Source organism: Euprymna scolopes, chromosome 1 (assembly GCF_053919585.1).
Source record: "Euprymna scolopes isolate OS-2025 chromosome 1, ASM5391958v1, whole genome shotgun sequence".
Lineage (NCBI taxonomy): Eukaryota > Metazoa > Mollusca > Cephalopoda > Sepiida > Sepiolidae > Euprymna > Euprymna scolopes.
This window is the reverse complement of record NC_136482.1, coordinates 140,038,644-140,057,227: the sequence shown is the minus strand read 5'-3', so window position 1 is coordinate 140,057,227 and position 18,584 is coordinate 140,038,644. Positions and strand designations below refer to the sequence as shown.

General features: G+C 33.0%; 1 protein-coding gene across 2 annotated transcripts in view; it reads left to right on the top strand.

The window, feature by feature from the left end:
* The window catches only part of LOC145274758 (uncharacterized), a 47,896-nt gene extending 29,530 nt beyond the window's left edge, over positions 1–18,366 (top strand). For both annotated transcript variants that reach the window (XM_080127485.1, XM_080127509.1), the window contains 2 exons: positions 7,905–15,013; positions 18,263–18,366. In XM_080127485.1, the coding sequence (XP_079983611.1) occupies positions 7,905–15,013; positions 18,263–18,283 (7,130 nt within the window). In that variant the 3' untranslated portion in view covers positions 18,284–18,366. The remainder of the gene's footprint in view (positions 1–7,904; positions 15,014–18,262) is intronic.
* The last annotated feature ends 218 nt before the right edge of the window (positions 18,367–18,584 follow it).

Below are 18,584 nucleotides of genomic sequence, written 5' to 3'. Positions count from 1 at the left end.
AAATTTCTGAAGTGATCTTTTGTTAAGATTTCATAAAATAAATTATGGTAGGTTATAGACAATAATATTTCCGCTAAAATAACGAAAACCAATTAAATGAATACATTAATTTTTAATTAAGTATAACAAAATCGATTAACATCTGACACATAAATCTCTTAAAAGAAAAGAACATTTTTAACTGATAGCTGAAATTAGTCTTGGCATGTAAACAATAGTATTGTGTTTCACAAATTTCACTATTCCTACGCACTAAACATCTTTGCTTTACACTTTTGAATGTGACAAAGACAATAAACTAAACTTATTCATGCCTGGACGTTTTTTCTGCTTTTTTTTTTCTGGTTGTATCATATTGCTTCATTCTGTACAGTTAATGTAAATATTGTAAATAAATATTTTCCTTAGGTTTTTAGAAACAATTTTTTTATTTAAAAAATAAAATTAGAATTTAATAAATAAAACTTCTGCTTATTATATATTTTATTTACTTGAATACTAGTATTATTAAATATAACATGAATCACTGAACCATTTGTTTATTCTATGTTAACTTCTCACAATTAACTTATGGATATTTTCTGCTGTGCCGTATACACACACACACACATACACACACACATATATATGTGTGTGTGTGTGTGTATATATAGATATGTATATATATATTTATATATATATTTATGTATGTATTATATACATATATAGATATATATTTATGTATATATATGTATATACAATATATATATACACACACACACACACACACACACACACACACACATATATATATATGAAATTTGAAATAGAGGTGGAGAGACCTAGAGGCTCGACGTTTCACCTGTCTTATGTGGGCTTTCTCATATAGTCAATGACGAGAGGGTCGAATGTTTAGGGCTATATATACTAATAGGAGAGGAGTCTTTATGTAAATTAAACATTTATGTACATATATACAGTTTATGATGGTTGAAAAAGATTATATAAAAAAATTAAGAAGGGCGTATTTAGGTTTATCTTGTATGTAAATTGTTTTCCTTGAGAATGATTTTTGACAGATAGAGAGAAATCTAGATAAAACCTTATCTTTGCTTAATAGTATTAGTAGATTTGCAAATGAGAACAGATTCGATTAAACGGCTTGTTGATTTATTGTGTATGTGTTTTAGGAGAGTCGCATTATTAAAGTCAAAATGGTGATCATTCTCCATAATGTGACAGAAAATAGCATTAAGTGTGTTAGTAGTTTTCACATCTCTTTTGTGTTCATAGAACCTCTTATTACGATCGCGTTGCGTTTCTCGTATATATATATATATATATATATATATATATATATATATATATATATATATATATATATATATATATATATATATATATATATATAAGGCACATTTCGCACGCGTGCATGTATGTGAGTTTGTTCCTTATGTACTCCGAAACGGCTGGGCCAATTTTTATGTAATTTCACACAAATATCCTTTATGTGTCTGGAAGTCTTCTTCGATAGGTTTTGTATCAAAATTCTTTAATCGCTAATCGAAAAATTCGATTAAAGATAGAACAGTCAGATTTTAAACAAAATTAACATTTTATAAAGAGTAACATCATGCAGTGTATTTGAAAAGATGTATCACCGCACAAGCAGAAAGGCTCGGCGTATAAAATTAACAGTAATTTTTTTTATATAATACAGGAAAGCGTTCGAAATTAATGTTTCTGTTTAGAAAACAATTGAACCATGATACTTGGCTTTTGAATTTTAAACTTTAATTCAAGCTTTTATATAAAAATAATTTTATATAATCAATCAAGTGCAATATAGACTATAATGTATTGTGAACTAATCACTGGGAATGCATGTGAAGTTTCCTCCCGGTGCGCCATAGTGGATAGAGCAGGCAATCAATAGATTTGATTCAAAAATGGGCAATTAAGCCGATTTAGTTGACAATAAAAGTATGGTGTGGAACATTCGCTGCTCATCATTCAATCCCGGGCTTCCTTGGTAGTATATATATATATATATATATATATATATATATATATATATATATATATATATATATAAAACAAGAAAAATAAATTGAACACACAAAGAAATAATCAAAAACGAAAAGTAGTTTCGAACGAAACCGGTAAATCTTTCGTTTTTGATGATTTCGTCCCGTATTTGATTTTTTTTCCTTTTGTCTTTTACATACATTCGGTTTCTATAGTATTTCATTTTATTATATATCGTGTATTTTATCTTCTTATATTAAGTTTCATTTGCCGTTTCTTTATTCGCCTTTCAAAACATACATATAACTTGACATGAACAATCATATCTAAAGATATAAATTCTAGATGTTTTGCAACTCTTCAGAATTTCAAAAGTCGTGTCCGGAAATATCTGGAAAAAAGCATAGAGCAATACTTACATTGTTATAAAGTTCATAAATATAGTTTTAATAAAGAAACGTGAGGCTCCTCTTAGTTATTGGACCCCATTCTGTTTTCTATATATTTAAATTTAATTAATTATATACGAAATTGGAATTTGAGGATTTAATATTTTACACTTTATTTGGTTGTTCACGTGTAGACGAAACAGGCTGTTAAGTTGCATTGGTATTTTGAAAGATAAATAAAGTGGCCTTAGAATCTAGAATTGTATACTTTAGCTCTAATGTTCCAAATTTAAATCATTAACGACGATTTGGTTTTAATATGGAAATGCATAGCTATATATTCATACATAAATATATATTCATATATGCATATGCAGTATATTATACTAATTTATAATCATATCTGCGTATACATGATTTAAGAATTATGTATTCTAATATATATATATATATATATATATATATATATATATATATATATATATATATATATATATACTAGAATTTTAAAAGCTATAAGTCTTTGACTTAGATGTGTTTTATGCTAAACTTTTCAGAGTAAATGTGCATCGAACAGATACCATAATAATTAATTCGCTACATTTTATAACAAAATATCAGACAGATTAGCCCAATAGTTTCCGAGAAAAAGTGAAATAAACAAAGAGAAATATATTAATGAATGGGTGTGGGGGTAGGGCAAAGAGAAACCCTTTACTTTTTCATAGTGAGTTACCTTAGAAAATAAAAATTAAAATGCTATATATATTCATCCCTAAATGTTAAGATTTATTTTCAAAAATAAAAATGTGCCTATGTTCCTCACAGTATTTTTTAATACATATTCCAAAATTTTTAATGATCCGTTCATTAGTTTAAGAGATTTAAGGCTTCGAGACGATTACAGTTATAGATAACCGCACCCTTTAAATAATAAAGTTTACATAAAATCATAATTTATTTAAATTTTCATAATGATCCGATCATAAAAAATAGATTTAAAATAATTTTGATTATATATGTGCACCCTTAAAACGTTAACATATGCGAAAATATTCCAACATTCTTAATGATCCGCTCATTAGTTTAACAAATTACCTTTTACACACATGCGAGTGCGTATGTGATAAAATACTATTTATGACAAAATACTTCTCTTCGGAGAACTTTGTAAGGGCCGTCGTGGTATGATAGTAAAGTTTGTTTTTACTAAAACTCTACGGACGAAAATGTATTTGCTTTTGTTTAAGTCAGAGAATAAATATGCCTCATGTTGCTGTGTTCGTGTAGGTGTATAAAATACTTTTAACATAATGTTTCGGGCATGAAATGTTGTTTATCTTTCAGAGTTGTCTGTTTCTGCGTGGAAATTTTGCCTGGGAGACGTAGTGTCGTACTGTATTCCATCTCGACTATGATGTTTTCATTGAAATTATATTACAAGATAAATCTTCGTTCCGTCTAGCAGGGTCTGGTTGAGTTAGTAATGAAACTTTTAATTGCATATGGAATCTCTTAACAAATGACATTCGAATAAAGATTATAGTCTTGATGTGATTTACACCTGGTACTTACACTAGCTCTTTGCATATAGCTAACTGGAATTGGGAACCCCTGTCAGTTATAATATAGAGTTGTACTCCGAAATTTACGATTAATTCTTCCACCAAGATTTAGTAATGCTTTCGGAAGAAACATCTATTATAGCTAATACTGCAGACCACCGAGTAAATCTGTCTATCGTCATCAGTATAGAGTTATGTTCGTCAGACGTAGGTAAAAATCTGACTATGTCGATATGGACGTGAGAAAAATGTAAATCTGGAGGAGAAAATTGTTCGAGATTATTTTTAATGTGCCTGTGAATTTTTGTCTGTTGAAAACAAAAATAACTTTTAATTCTGTGGGGTTGTCTTTAGACGAATTCTGTAGGAAGTATGTTTGCTTTGCACGAAAACAATGGTTTCAAAATCAAAAGGTTCGTAGATCGTTCGGACAGTAATAAGTCCTAACATCAGCAAGAATTTTGTCATTTTCAAAAACATGACTATGTCTGCAGAAAACTTTTATTTATATAGTCTAACTGGCTGGCGCATTTCCATTTTGCGTTGTTTTTAATGTGAAAAAAAAGTTTACAGACTTCAGTCTGTTTTCTTTTTTTCTTCTTTTTTTATCAGTTTTCATTTCCATCATTCATTTTCTCGTTCACACACACACACACGCACACGTATAATGATTTATTTGAATATGCAAAGAAAATGTTTCCAAATTGTTCAATTAAAATGATAAACGAATCTTTAAAATTCACAAAACATAGAAACGACACAACTTTTCTTTTTTAAATTAATTCTTGTTTCTCTTTTTCTTAATATTCATTCAACATCAATTAGTTCAGTTTCAGTATAAATTGTTCCTTTTTCAGTGCATTTTTTTGTTAAGTTTTTAATGTTTTTAAAGCCCTCATTAATCAGTCTGGTTTTTTAACAGATATTGCTTGCTTACCATGTGCATGACAGTGAATACGGAGGTCGTGTTAAGCACGTGATAGTCAGCGCATGGCTTCCGGCCATTTCCATATTTCTTTGTGACTATGTGTAACGTTGATGACCATGTGCTGTTAGTTGTATGATGTCCAAATCTAGCAAGTACTGAAATTTTATTTTTGCTATTTTAGTTTATTCTAGGCATATCGTCTTGATTTCATCTGAACCCGTGCACCGCTTATTCTGATATGGTGTTTCACTTGATTTCATCAGTGTGAGAAATAAGGTTTAGTTTGTTCGAGAAATTCCTTAATTAGATATGCGTATTGAACATTTTGCGTTCTAATACCAAACGTGGAATGCCAAAAGTCTTCCCTTTTACCGAGAGCTCAATTTGTTTGTCAACTAGGCATGATATTGTATTATGTAAAATCTATCTGCATCTCTGATAGGCTGTTTAACGTCAGTACTATGAAGATCAACTTACGGGCGTTTAGTTTTGCTGTGTTTGTATATATTTTTTATTTTGTTTTGTTTGTTTTTTTTATATACCGCGGTCTCGTTTACTGGGGTCGAACCGTACATTTCAATATATTTACCGTTTGCAAGCCATTGTGTGCAATCTCGTGTGACCACATTATGATTTTTCTCTGGTTGAATTACGATAATATAAGAAGCGCAAATATCGATAAGGATTTTTTTCTCTTTGCAGTTTCTGTCTAACAAAAGAGTAGGCGTGTTTGAGAATCCTTTCCACTGGTGGGTTTGGTTGACGTGAGTGGTAGCGTCAATGTCGCCATTTTGGGAGCCTCCTCCCCCGCCCGGCCAAAACTGACCCGGTTGGACCGAGGATGGCTGTATTCATTTGGCCAGCGTGGTGTTAGAGGCGGCGCTCCCAATAAGACAAACAAACGACTCTAATTAATTCTAGAACGAAATTTATACAATCAAATGTAGCTTGGGAGTTTGATGATTCCATTTAAATTAATTTCATCTAAAAGTAAAAAGTCAATTGCCTGTTTTATTGGCGTTTTGTTGATATATTTGAATTCCGACATGCATAGCGAAATCGATGAAGAAAAGAAAAAGGGATGGTCAATGTATTCACTTAACCCGGATACTGTTTATATGTTAGCTCACGTTAGCCAATCGCACGCATTCTTTAAGGTAAGGGAAAGGCGAAGAGAACAGCGGGGGCAAAGAAAGAAAGAAAAAATGGAGGTGGCGATTTTGAAACCGCGACAATTGCATTAATATAACAATATGGGTCGGTCACACGTGTGACTGCCCAATGGTCACAAGGAAGTCTTTTTTAAAGAATGAAGGCATACCTGGAATTGGGTGTGGCTTTTTCTGGACTGCTTCTCCATTCTGTGAGTATGACTTCTTGAAGTTGGGTTCTGGCTAGGAAGGTGGTGGACCTTGAAGCAGATCAAACAACACACAACAGATTGTAATATATATAAAAGAATCTTAGCTGTTTTATTTTACAAAAAATATTACAATATATTACAATTAAAAAATAATTTATAACAATTTAACTTTTACCGTACTTAGCTATTCTTAACTAGTGCTTGGGAAGAATGGGTGTCTCCCCCTTTCCGGAAAGAAAACAATTGTGCTCACCTCATGCTTGCCAGCCGAAAAAGAGAATGAGCAATGGTGAATCGCATTGTTGTCTCTTCCTCTGTATCCTTCTGCGAGTGACTAAATCACCTTCTGGCTATGGGGGTAGTGACAACGCAGTGGCACATGTAACAATAGTGCCACACCACTATTGATATAATGTAAATGAAGTAATCGTCCATTGTCTACAAAATCGAACAAAAGCAGTATTGCTATGCATTGCTGTAGGAACAGCAATGCATAGCAAGGGGAGATGAACAGTTTAAAAAAAACCCTCCACTGAAATAAGTAGACCATCTATAGAATTAGCACGATATGAGATCTGTTAATTATAAATGATAGATAATATAATTAATAAGTAGGTAATATATATATATATATATATATATATATATATATATATGTGTGTGTGTGTGTGTGTTTTACAATTTAGTTGTCCTTTGAACTTTAATTTTGTACCTATAACCTCTTGGCAATCTTTTTTGTGTTCATTAATCTGTTGGATATTGTGACTCTCGAGCAGCGGCAGGTTGCTGGAGGGCGGAGTGAGAAAACAAAATATAGTATTGCAATATGTTCAAGTGTTATGCAATATAAAATATTTCAATGCAGAAAAATGTTACAAAATAAAATATCAAAATTAACAAAGGACATTAGAATGCAAATTAAACAGAATAAAATTGTTATAAATGGCTTTAAAAGCCAAGGAATGTTAATGACAAAAATAATAATTTGGAATTGACCTAGTACTGTGACATCAGATAACTAACAAAGAAACGAGTTATCATATATTCACGAAACACAGAGTAGTCAAGTGAGAGAGCTTACAGTTTACTAAGGACTGGACTTGGAATTGATTGATACATTTAAAAGACATTAACCGTAATTTAATATATCTTCTGAGATTTTCATCCAGAGTAAAGTTATAGTTTCCATGAAACCCAACAAAGAATTACCATAGCAATTTTCATCTCCTTAGAAGAAAGGCAGTATACCTAGTCCGTGATTCTGCTTTGTGGAACAGTCTACCAGAAATACTTACGATGTCTATCATATCCAGGATTAAAGTTGACTTTAATTCAGACGGTATATAGATGTACACCTCTTCTATTTACATGGCTGGTTCCAATGAACTATATTTGCTAATAAATTTGATGTGATTTGATTTGATATTTAATAGAACTTAACAATAAATGTAATAACATAAATAAATTCTAAAGTATTTTTTGACTTTTATTAAAAAATCTACTAGGATTTTTATATGAATTTATACTTTTTGAATTTAAAACGAATTTCATGTTTTTACCTGAAAACGTTTTTAAATTGCATTTTTAATAAAGTTTTCAATTCTCAAACATTCAAATGTTAACGAAAACTCTTAAATATCTTTTTCTTGCAGCCAACTGTCAAGTTGATGGAAAATTCTACCAATTCGGAGAAACTTTTATGAGTAGCGATGGTTGCAACACTTGTGTTTGTGGTTCTGATGGTGCTATAGGTTGCACATATAAATTATGTCCCCCAGTAAATACAAATGGATGTACCTATAATGGACAAACTTATTCTTCTGGACAAGCATTTACCGACGATTGTAATACATGTATATGTCACTATGGTAAAGCAAAATGTACAAATATACCATGTGAAAATGGGAAAAAAACCTGCAAACATAAAGGCAAAGAATATAAAATAGATGAATTTTTCCAAATTGATTGTAATATGTGTCGGTGTGGGCCGAATGGTATCCCAGATTGTACTAAATTTATATGTCCCACAAATGGTACTTGTACATACAAAGGAAAAACGTACGCAACAGGTGAAACAATCCGAGATGATTGCAGTGCATGTACTTGTGATTTTTCTGGGATAATGCAATGTACAAACGCCTATTGCCAGAAAAAATGCACATACAAATTTAAGCAATACGACATCGATCAAATATTCAAAGATGATTGTAATACATGCACATGCAAATCTACTGGCAATGTAGAATGTACCAAAAATGATTGCAACATTGGGCAATGTGTTTTTAATGGTCAAACATACAAGGTTGGAGAAAAATTTAATGATGCATGTAAGAAATGCATCTGTGGAAATGAGGGGAAAATACAGTGTGATGCAAGTCAGTGTACAGGAACATGTACATATTCTGGTAAAACATATCAAGCAGGAGAAAATTTTGATGATGGTTGTAAAAAATGTACCTGTGCAAATTTTGGTATTGTTCAATGCATTAATGACGCATGCAATAATCAAGCTTGCAGATTCAATGACAAATCATATCAGATAGGAGAAACATTCAATGATGGCTGCAAGAGATGTACATGTTACAATGGAGGATCTGTTCAATGTGACTCAAGCCAGTGTTCAGTAACCTGTTCTTATAATGGTCAAACCTACAACAGTGGTCAGATGTTTAATGATGGATGCAAAAAATGTACATGTGGTAGTGGAGGAACAGTTCAATGTGACCAAAGCCAATGTGGTGGAACTTGCTCTTATAATGGAAACACCTACCAGACTGGACAGAAATTTAATGATGGATGTAAAGAATGCACTTGTTACAATGGAGGATCTGTTCAATGTGACTCAAGCCGGTGCTCAGTAACTTGTTCTTATAATGGACAGACCTACAACAGTGGTCAGATGTTTAATGATGGTTGCAAAAAATGTACATGTGGTAGTGGAGGAACAGTTCAATGTGACCAAAGCCAATGTGGTGGAACTTGCTCTTATAATGGAAACACCTACCAGACTGGACAGAAATTTAATGATGGGTGTAAAGAATGCACTTGTTACAATGGAGGATCTGTTCAATGTGACTCAAGCCGGTGTTCAGTAACTTGTTCTTATAATGGACAGACCTACAACAGTGGCCAGATGTTTAATGATGGATGCAAAAAATGTACATGTGGTAGTGGAGGAACAGTTCAATGTGACCAAAGCCAATGTGGTGGAACTTGCTCTTATAATGGAAACACCTACCAGACTGGACAGAAATTTAATGATGGATGTAAAGAATGCACTTGTTACAATGGAGGATCTGTTCAATGTGACTCAAGCCGGTGCTCAGTAACTTGTTCTTATAATGGACAGACCTACAACAGTGGTCAGATGTTTAATGATGGTTGCAAAAAATGTACATGTGGTAGTGGAGGAACAGTTCAATGTGACCAAAGCCAATGTGGTGGAACTTGCTCTTATAATGGAAACACCTACCAGACTGGACAGAAATTTAATGATGGGTGTAAAGAATGCACTTGTTACAATGGAGGATCTGTTCAATGTGACTCAAGCCGGTGTTCAGTAACTTGTTCTTATAATGGACAGACCTACAACAGTGGCCAGATGTTTAATGATGGTTGCAAAAAATGTACATGTGGTAGTGGAGGAACAGTTCAATGTGATCAAAGCCAATGTGGTGGAACTTGCTCTTATAATGGAAACACCTACCAGACTGGGCAGAAATTTAATGATGGATGTAAAGAATGCACTTGTTACAATGGAGGATCTGTTCAATGTGACTCAAGCCGGTGTTCAGTAACTTGTTCTTATAATGGACAGACCTACAACAGTGGTCAGATGTTCAATGATGGTTGCAAAAAATGTACATGTCTAAGTAGTGGCAAAGTAAATTGTAATAGTGATGCTTGTAATACAGTGTGTTATGATAATGGACAAAGCATAAATGTTGGGCAGAATGTAATGAGGGATTGTAACACGTGCACATGCCAAACAGATGGAACACTGAAATGTACCAATAATCCATGCACATGCAGCTACAATGGAAATATATATCGTATCAGTCAGACTTTCCAACAAGAATGTAACACCTGCACATGTGGTAGCGACGGGCGTGTGGTTTGTACATCAAAGATTTGTGCACAGGACTGCACCTATAAAGGAAGAACTTACAAGTCAGGTAACCAATTTATGGATGATTGCAATACGTGTACTTGCCAAAACGATGGTAAAGTCCAGTGTACTAATAATCGATGCACTTGTACATACAAAGGTGTAACGCACAAAACTGGTGTACAATTCCAAGATGATTGTAACACTTGCCAATGTGATACTAATGGAATTCCACAATGTACAAATAAACCATGTACATGTAGCTACAATGGAAATATATATCGTATCAGTCAGACTTTCCAACAAGAATGTAACACCTGCACATGTGGTAGCGACGGGCGTGTGGTTTGTACATCAAAGATTTGTGCACAGGACTGCACCTATAAAGGAAGAACTTACAAGTCAGGTAACCAATTTATGGATGATTGCAATACGTGTACTTGCCAAAACGATGGTAAAGTCCAGTGTACTAATAATCGATGCACTTGTACATACAAAGGTGTAACGCACAAAACTGGTGTACAATTCCAAGATGATTGTAACACTTGCCAATGTGATACTAATGGAATTCCACAATGTACAAATAAACCATGTACATGCAGCTACAATGGAAATATATATCGTATCAGTCAAACTTTCCAACAAGAATGTAACACCTGCACGTGTGGTAGCGATGGGCGTGTGGTTTGTACATCAAAGATTTGTGCACAGGACTGCACCTATAAAGGAAGAACTTACAAGTCAGGTAACCAATTTATGGATGATTGCAATACGTGTACTTGCCAAAACGATGGTAAAGTCCAGTGTACTAATAATCGATGCACTTGTACATACAAAGGTGTAACGCACAAAACTGGTGTACAATTCCAAGATGATTGTAACACTTGCCAATGTGATACTAATGGAATTCCACAATGTACAAATAAACCATGTACATGTAGCTACAATGGAAATATATATCGTATCAGTCAGACTTTCCAACAAGAATGTAACACCTGCACATGTGGTAGCGACGGGCGTGTGGTTTGTACATCAAAGATTTGTGCACAAGACTGCACCTATAAAGGAAGAACTTACAAGTCAGGTAACCAATTTATGGATGATTGCAATACGTGTACTTGCCAAAACGATGGTAAAGTCCAGTGTACTAATAATCGATGCACTTGTACATACAAAGGTGTAACGCACAAAACTGGTGTACAATTCCAAGATGATTGTAACACTTGCCAATGTGATACTAATGGAATTCCACAATGTACAAATAAACCATGTACATGTAGCTACAATGGAAATATATATCGTATCAGTCAGACTTTCCAACAAGAATGTAACACCTGCACATGTGGTAGCGACGGGCGTGTGGTTTGTACATCAAAGATTTGTGCACAAGACTGCACCTATAAAGGAAGAACTTATAAGTCAGGTAACCAATTTATGGATGATTGCAATACGTGTACTTGCCAAAACGATGGTAAAGTCCAGTGTACTAATCATCGATGCACTTGTACATACAAAGGTGTAACGCACAAAACTGGTGTACAATTCCAAGATGATTGTAACACTTGCCAATGTGATACTAATGGAATTCCACAATGTACAAATAAACCGTGTACATGTAGCTACAATGGAAATATATATCGTATCAGTCAGACTTTCCAACAAGAATGTAACACCTGCACATGTGGTAGCGACGGGCGTGTGGTTTGTACATCAAAGATTTGTGCACAGGACTGCACCTATAAAGGAAGAACTTACAAGTCAGGTAACCAATTTATGGATGATTGCAATACATGTACTTGCCAAAACGATGGTAAAGTCCAGTGTACTAATAATCGATGCACTTGTACATACAAAGGTGTAACGCACAAAACTGGTGTACAATTCCAAGATGATTGTAACACTTGCCAATGTGATACTAATGGAATTCCACAATGTACAAATAAACCATGTACATGTAGCTACAATGGTAACACATATAAAATCTTTGAAAGATTTAATGATGGATGCAAGAAATGCACGTGCAATGATAAAGGATTTGCTACATGTGATGAAAGCCAATGTGGTGGAACTTGCTCTTATAATGGAAACACCTACCAGACTGGACAGAAATTTAATGATGGATGTAAAGAATGCACTTGTTACAATGGAGGATCTGTTCAATGTGACTCAAGCCGGTGTTCAGTAACTTGTTCTTATAATGGACAGACCTACAACAGTGGCCAGATGTTTAATGATGGATGCAAAAAATGTACATGTGGTAGTGGAGGAACAGTTCAATGTGATCAAAGCCAATGTGGTGGAACTTGCACTTATAATGGAAACACCTACCAGACTGGACAGAAATTTAATGATGGATGTAAAGAATGCACTTGTTACAATGGAGGATCTGTTCAATGTGACTCAAGCCGGTGTTCAGTAACTTGTTCTTATAATGGACAGACCTACAACAGTGGCCAGATGTTTAATGATGGATGCAAAAAATGTACATGTGGTAGTGGAGGAACAGTTCAATGTGACCAAAGCCAATGTGGTGGAACTTGCTCTTATAATGGAAACACCTACCAGACTGGACAGAAATTTAATGATGGATGTAAAGAATGCACTTGTTACAATGGAGGATCTGTTCAATGTGACTCAAGCCGGTGTTCAGTAACTTGTTCTTATAATGGACAGACCTACAACAGTGGCCAGATGTTTAATGATGGATGCAAAAAATGTACATGTGGTAGTGGAGGAACAGTTCAATGTGACCAAAGCCAATGTGGTGGAACTTGCTTTTATAATGGAAACACCTACCAGACTGGACAGAAATTTAATGATGGATGTAAAGAATGCACTTGTTACAATGGAGGATCTGTTCAATGTGACTCAAGCCGGTGTTCAGTAACTTGTTCTTATAATGGACAGACCTACAACAGTGGTCAGATGTTTAATGATGGTTGCAAAAAATGTACATGTGGTAGTGGAGGAACAGTTCAATGTGACCAAAGCCAATGTGGTGGAACTTGCTCTTATAATGGAAACACCTACCAGACTGGACAGAAATTTAATGATGGATGTAAAGAATGCACTTGTTACAATGGAGGATCTGTTCAATGTGACTCAAGCCGGTGTTCAGTAACTTGTTCTTATAATGGACAGACCTACAACAGTGGCCAGATGTTTAATGATGGATGCAAAAAATGTACATGTGGTAGTGGAGGAACAGTTCAATGTGACCAAAGCCAATGTGGTGGAACTTGCTCTTATAATGGAAACACCTACCAGACTGGACAGAAATTTAATGATGGATGTAAAGAATGCACTTGTTACAATGGAGGATCTGTTCAATGTGACTCAAGCCGGTGTTCAGTAACTTGTTCTTATAATGGACAGACCTACAACAGTGGCCAGATGTTTAATGATGGATGCAAAAAATGTACATGTGGTAGTGGAGGAACAGTTCAATGTGACCAAAGCCAATGTGGTGGAACTTGCTCTTATAATGGAAACACCTACCAGACTGGACAGAAATTTAATGATGGATGTAAAGAATGCACTTGTTACAATGGAGGATCTGTTCAATGTGACTCAAGCCGGTGTTCAGTAACTTGTTCTTATAATGGACAGACCTACAACAGTGGCCAGATGTTTAATGATGGATGCAAAAAATGTACATGTGGTAGTGGAGGAACAGTTCAATGTGACCAAAGCCAATGTGGTGGAACTTGCTCTTATAATGGAAACACCTACCAGACTGGACAGAAATTTAATGATGGATGTAAAGAATGCACTTGTTACAATGGAGGATCTGTTCAATGTGACTCAAGCCGGTGTTCAGTAACTTGTTCTTATAATGGACAGACCTACAACAGTGGCCAGATGTTTAATGATGGTTGCAAAAAATGTACATGTGGTAGTGGAGGAACAGTTCAATGTGACCAAAGCCAATGTGGTGGAACTTGCTCTGTTAATGGAAAAACCTATCAGGTTGGGCAAACATTCACTGATGGTTGTAAAACATGTAGTTGTCGTACTGGTGGAAATATTCAATGTAGTAATGATGCGTGTCCAATTCAGTGTGAGTATAAGAATAAAAAATATACAATCGGAGAGATGTTTGAAGATTCCTGCAATAAATGCCAATGTACTTCAAGTGGAAATGTACAATGTACGAACAATGTTTGTACAAAGCAATGTACTTACAAAGGGAGATTTTATGATTTCGGTGAAAACTTTAAAGATGATTGCAATTCATGTGTCTGTTATAGTACTGGCAAAGTACAGTGTACTTCAAACAACTGTGGAAATAACATGTGTGTTTACAAAGGACAAAATTTAATGATTGGACACACGGTGAATGACGAATGTAATGTTTGTTCATGTCAGAGCAATGGTAAAATGAAATGTACAGAAAATATATGTAATAATAATCAATGCACCTACAAAGGAAATGTATATAAACATTCTCAATCATTTAAAGATTCCTGTAACACATGTATCTGCACAAATGGAAATGTAGCATGTACCAAAATGGCTTGTCCTCCTTCTGGATGTTTTTACAATAGACATTCGTACAAAACAGGAGAATTTTTCCGAAGTACAAATGGATGCAATGTCTGCATATGTCTTGGTAAACAAGTTGTTTGCACCAAACGATCTTGCTATTATCGGGTAAGTTTTTTGTATAATAGATTTTACATTAAAGAAATATTAGTTTAGAATTGAATTATTCTACTCGAGGATATTTTGTAAGGATAGAATTCCTCAAAAATCTTAAAATTATATCTTCGATGGCAAACTTCTTTTGGCTAAGATAAAAGACTTACTAAAAGTATACTTACTTAATAGTTACATTGTACCTTATCATCAAATATGTAAACAGATTTTTGTAAGTACAGAATTTTAGTAAGCAATTAAATAATATTCAACACATTGCCATTTATTATCAATGATTGAGGTTAATTTTTTTTAATTTTTATTAATTTATGTTACAAAGAAAGAATCGAGGATCGGAAGAAGAGGAATGAAGAATCTCTTTGAATCTTTTCTCCCATAGAGAGGTTTAAAAACAATTAGCAAAAGAAAAAGAGGGCAGATGATAATAAAAAGACACAACTAAAAAGAATTATCTATTAAAATTTGGTACCTACAAAAACCTATTCAAATATTTGAGGAGGTTCGGTATTCTATTGTAAAGAGGTTAAATGAGCTAATTTGATTGAGGGTTAAGATTATTTCTCTTCAATCCAAAGTGTCTTTTCTCTAGGGTTGTTTAGTGAATCATGTCTTACCAAGTTATATCTTTAGATATGCCTTGAAAGTTAAGAATACAGTAAGTATTGAACAATTTTTTTTAGACTAAATTATCCATTTATCTGCAGTTTGAGCTTCTATTAAAAGCCAATATGACCAGTTGTGAAGTCTTGTCAGATCATGTTGTCATTTTTTGACAAAATATGACCCCTAGATATATTTTTCATCTAGTGATATTTTGCAGAAAGTCAGATGTACCTCAAAAATTCACAGCTTTTGGAGTTTTCTTATTAATAGGAAGTTTGGTGCAGGTCAGACTAATGAAAGACATAGTCTGTCTAAATATTCCTTGTAAGATAATGATAGAGTTGTTCTCTCACATAGTCTTCATTTTAGCACACCTCTTTCATTTATTAATAAAGTGGAAGTGTTTGCTCATTTTGAAATGGCGTATCTACAACTGGAGAAACATGTACTCTCTTCATCTGAGAAAACAGCATGGCTAAGAGCATGTCATTGATCTCACCCATAGTTTTATAAATAGCCCGATTGACTCAAAATTCTTTGTGTTGCAGGCCAATAACTTAAAGGCCATTATAGCCCTTGTCCAATAAGGACATTTACATTACTAAACCAGACAAATGCTCAGGATTCGTCATTCTGGACCACAGTAATTATATCAAGAAAATGATAACGATACTTGGCAATGCAGAGCTTCAAACTGAAATTTCCTTATCCAATGGTTATTAGTGTTTGGACGATTAATCGGAATCAGAATCGGGAATCAGAAAAATATATTTAGAGATTTATAAAGAATCGGAATCAGAATCGGTAATTGTATCGTAATCGGGGAAAATATTGGAATCATCCCATTACTAATGGTTATCCTTTGTAAACTATTGAAGAACAAAATTGCAGCCTTAAAAGCTGAAAAATTTTTCAGACCACAAAAAGGTCTTGTTTATGTGAAGCTCCCATGAATTGGTATTAAAAGTTAATTTCTTCAGCTGTTTCATATTTCTTTGCAACAAAAGTTTGAATGTTGTTCAGGACTAGAAGTGCTTTCCCCTCTTTTCAGAAGGATGGTATCCTCTCCACTCAATATAACATAATCACTTTATCATTTTAATGGTCAGTATGAGGCTAACTATATGGGGTATATCATCGAGCGCTTGGAGGTGAGAATTTCTCAACACATCTCTCCTTTGATATGCAATGGCTAATATCCAGGTGTTCATGAGTTGATAATTGGTAACCATTTATTGCAGTGTCAGGTTTGCACTGGAGGGTACTTTGCACAGTTCACATTTAAAGACTCATCTATAATTTTCAAAGTGATTGCTACAAATTTACAACAACCGTCTCTTTGCAAACAAAACGAGTACACTCACAATTTAGAACTTATGGATGTACATTAAGAATTTCTCTTCCCTCTTTTTTTCTCCCTTTTCTTTTACCTTTGATAATTATTCATGGTCTTTTGACCATGATTTTAATCACTATTCCTTTTGTTGTTGATGGTTACTTTGAAAAAAGGTCAACCAAAAGATATATTAATACTTTTTTTTTGTTATAATTATTATTATTATTATTATTATTATTATTATTATTATTATTGTTATTATTATTATTATTATTATTATTATTATTATTATTATTATCTGTCCCTTTTTTCTTTTACTAATTGTTTCATAAATATTTCTATGGGAGAAAAAATACAAAGTGATTCTTCTTTGTGCCCCTTCTCATGATTCTTCTATTCTTCTTTTATGACATAAATTAATTTTTTAAAATTGGAAATTTGAAAATAACTTCAACCATCGATAATAATGACAACGTGTCCAATATTAGTTAATTGTCTACATAACATTTCTGAATCATTGTAATAATTGCTTCGAATGTATTTATTCATATTGCAATCTCAATTTATCTGCAAGTAATGTTTAAAGATTTCAAGTAGTAACTCAGATAATCACAAGGGATACATTACGTAAATATCTGTTTTTAATATTTGAAATGTTATTTATTTATTATTATTATTATTATTATTATTATTATTATTATTATTATTATTATTATTATTATTATTTATCCTTTATTTTAATCAATAATCTCATTTTAATATTTAATGAAATATATTTATACTTCTATAAATTCGTTTTTCTTTTATGTGTATTGATATTCATATTAAAACCCCTCTTTTCTATTTATTTATATATATAAATAGAAAAGAGGGTTTTTAATATGAATATCAATACACACAAAAGCAAAACGAATTTATAGGAGTATAGATGGATAGATCACCTACAATATATAACAGGGATATACAAATGAAATTCTAAATATTTCATGAGATTATTTTTCTTTTAATATTATTTCAACTTGATTAGACAGTATATCACTCTGTTAGAAAAACATTAATTGTATGGTAAATTTCATTTTTTTTTTCTTTTTCTTGTCAATAAATTAATTGAGCAAGAAGAAAACCGTGGTCTAAATCAAATTAAGATGAGGGAAATAAAAAAATGAACAATATTTACAACAATCTTTTTTGCATCAACTAACTCATTTATATTATATATTTTCTTGTTCTCCGTATCTTTCATACTTAAAAAATATTTTGTTACATTCTGATTATAATTATTATTTTCTTTCATTTTCTTTCAGCCCCGTCATCTTTATGGGTAACTCATTTTTGTCTTCATTTTAATCACCAAAACTTTCGAAAATCAACTATGTAATAATAAAATAAAACTGACAGTTTATATGAAGTTGTGTTTTGTATTTATTACATTTATAGATGAAAATTAAATTATCGAATACTAGCAGGATCTGCGTATGAGCGATGCCCGGAAAATTGAAGAATCCAAGAAAGTAATGCATTCGCCTTTGAACCCCTTATAAGCATTTTTATTCATTTTTAATTAGCTATGCATTTTAATTGTAATGTTCTGTAAATATTAAATTTATAAATGAAACATTAATCTCT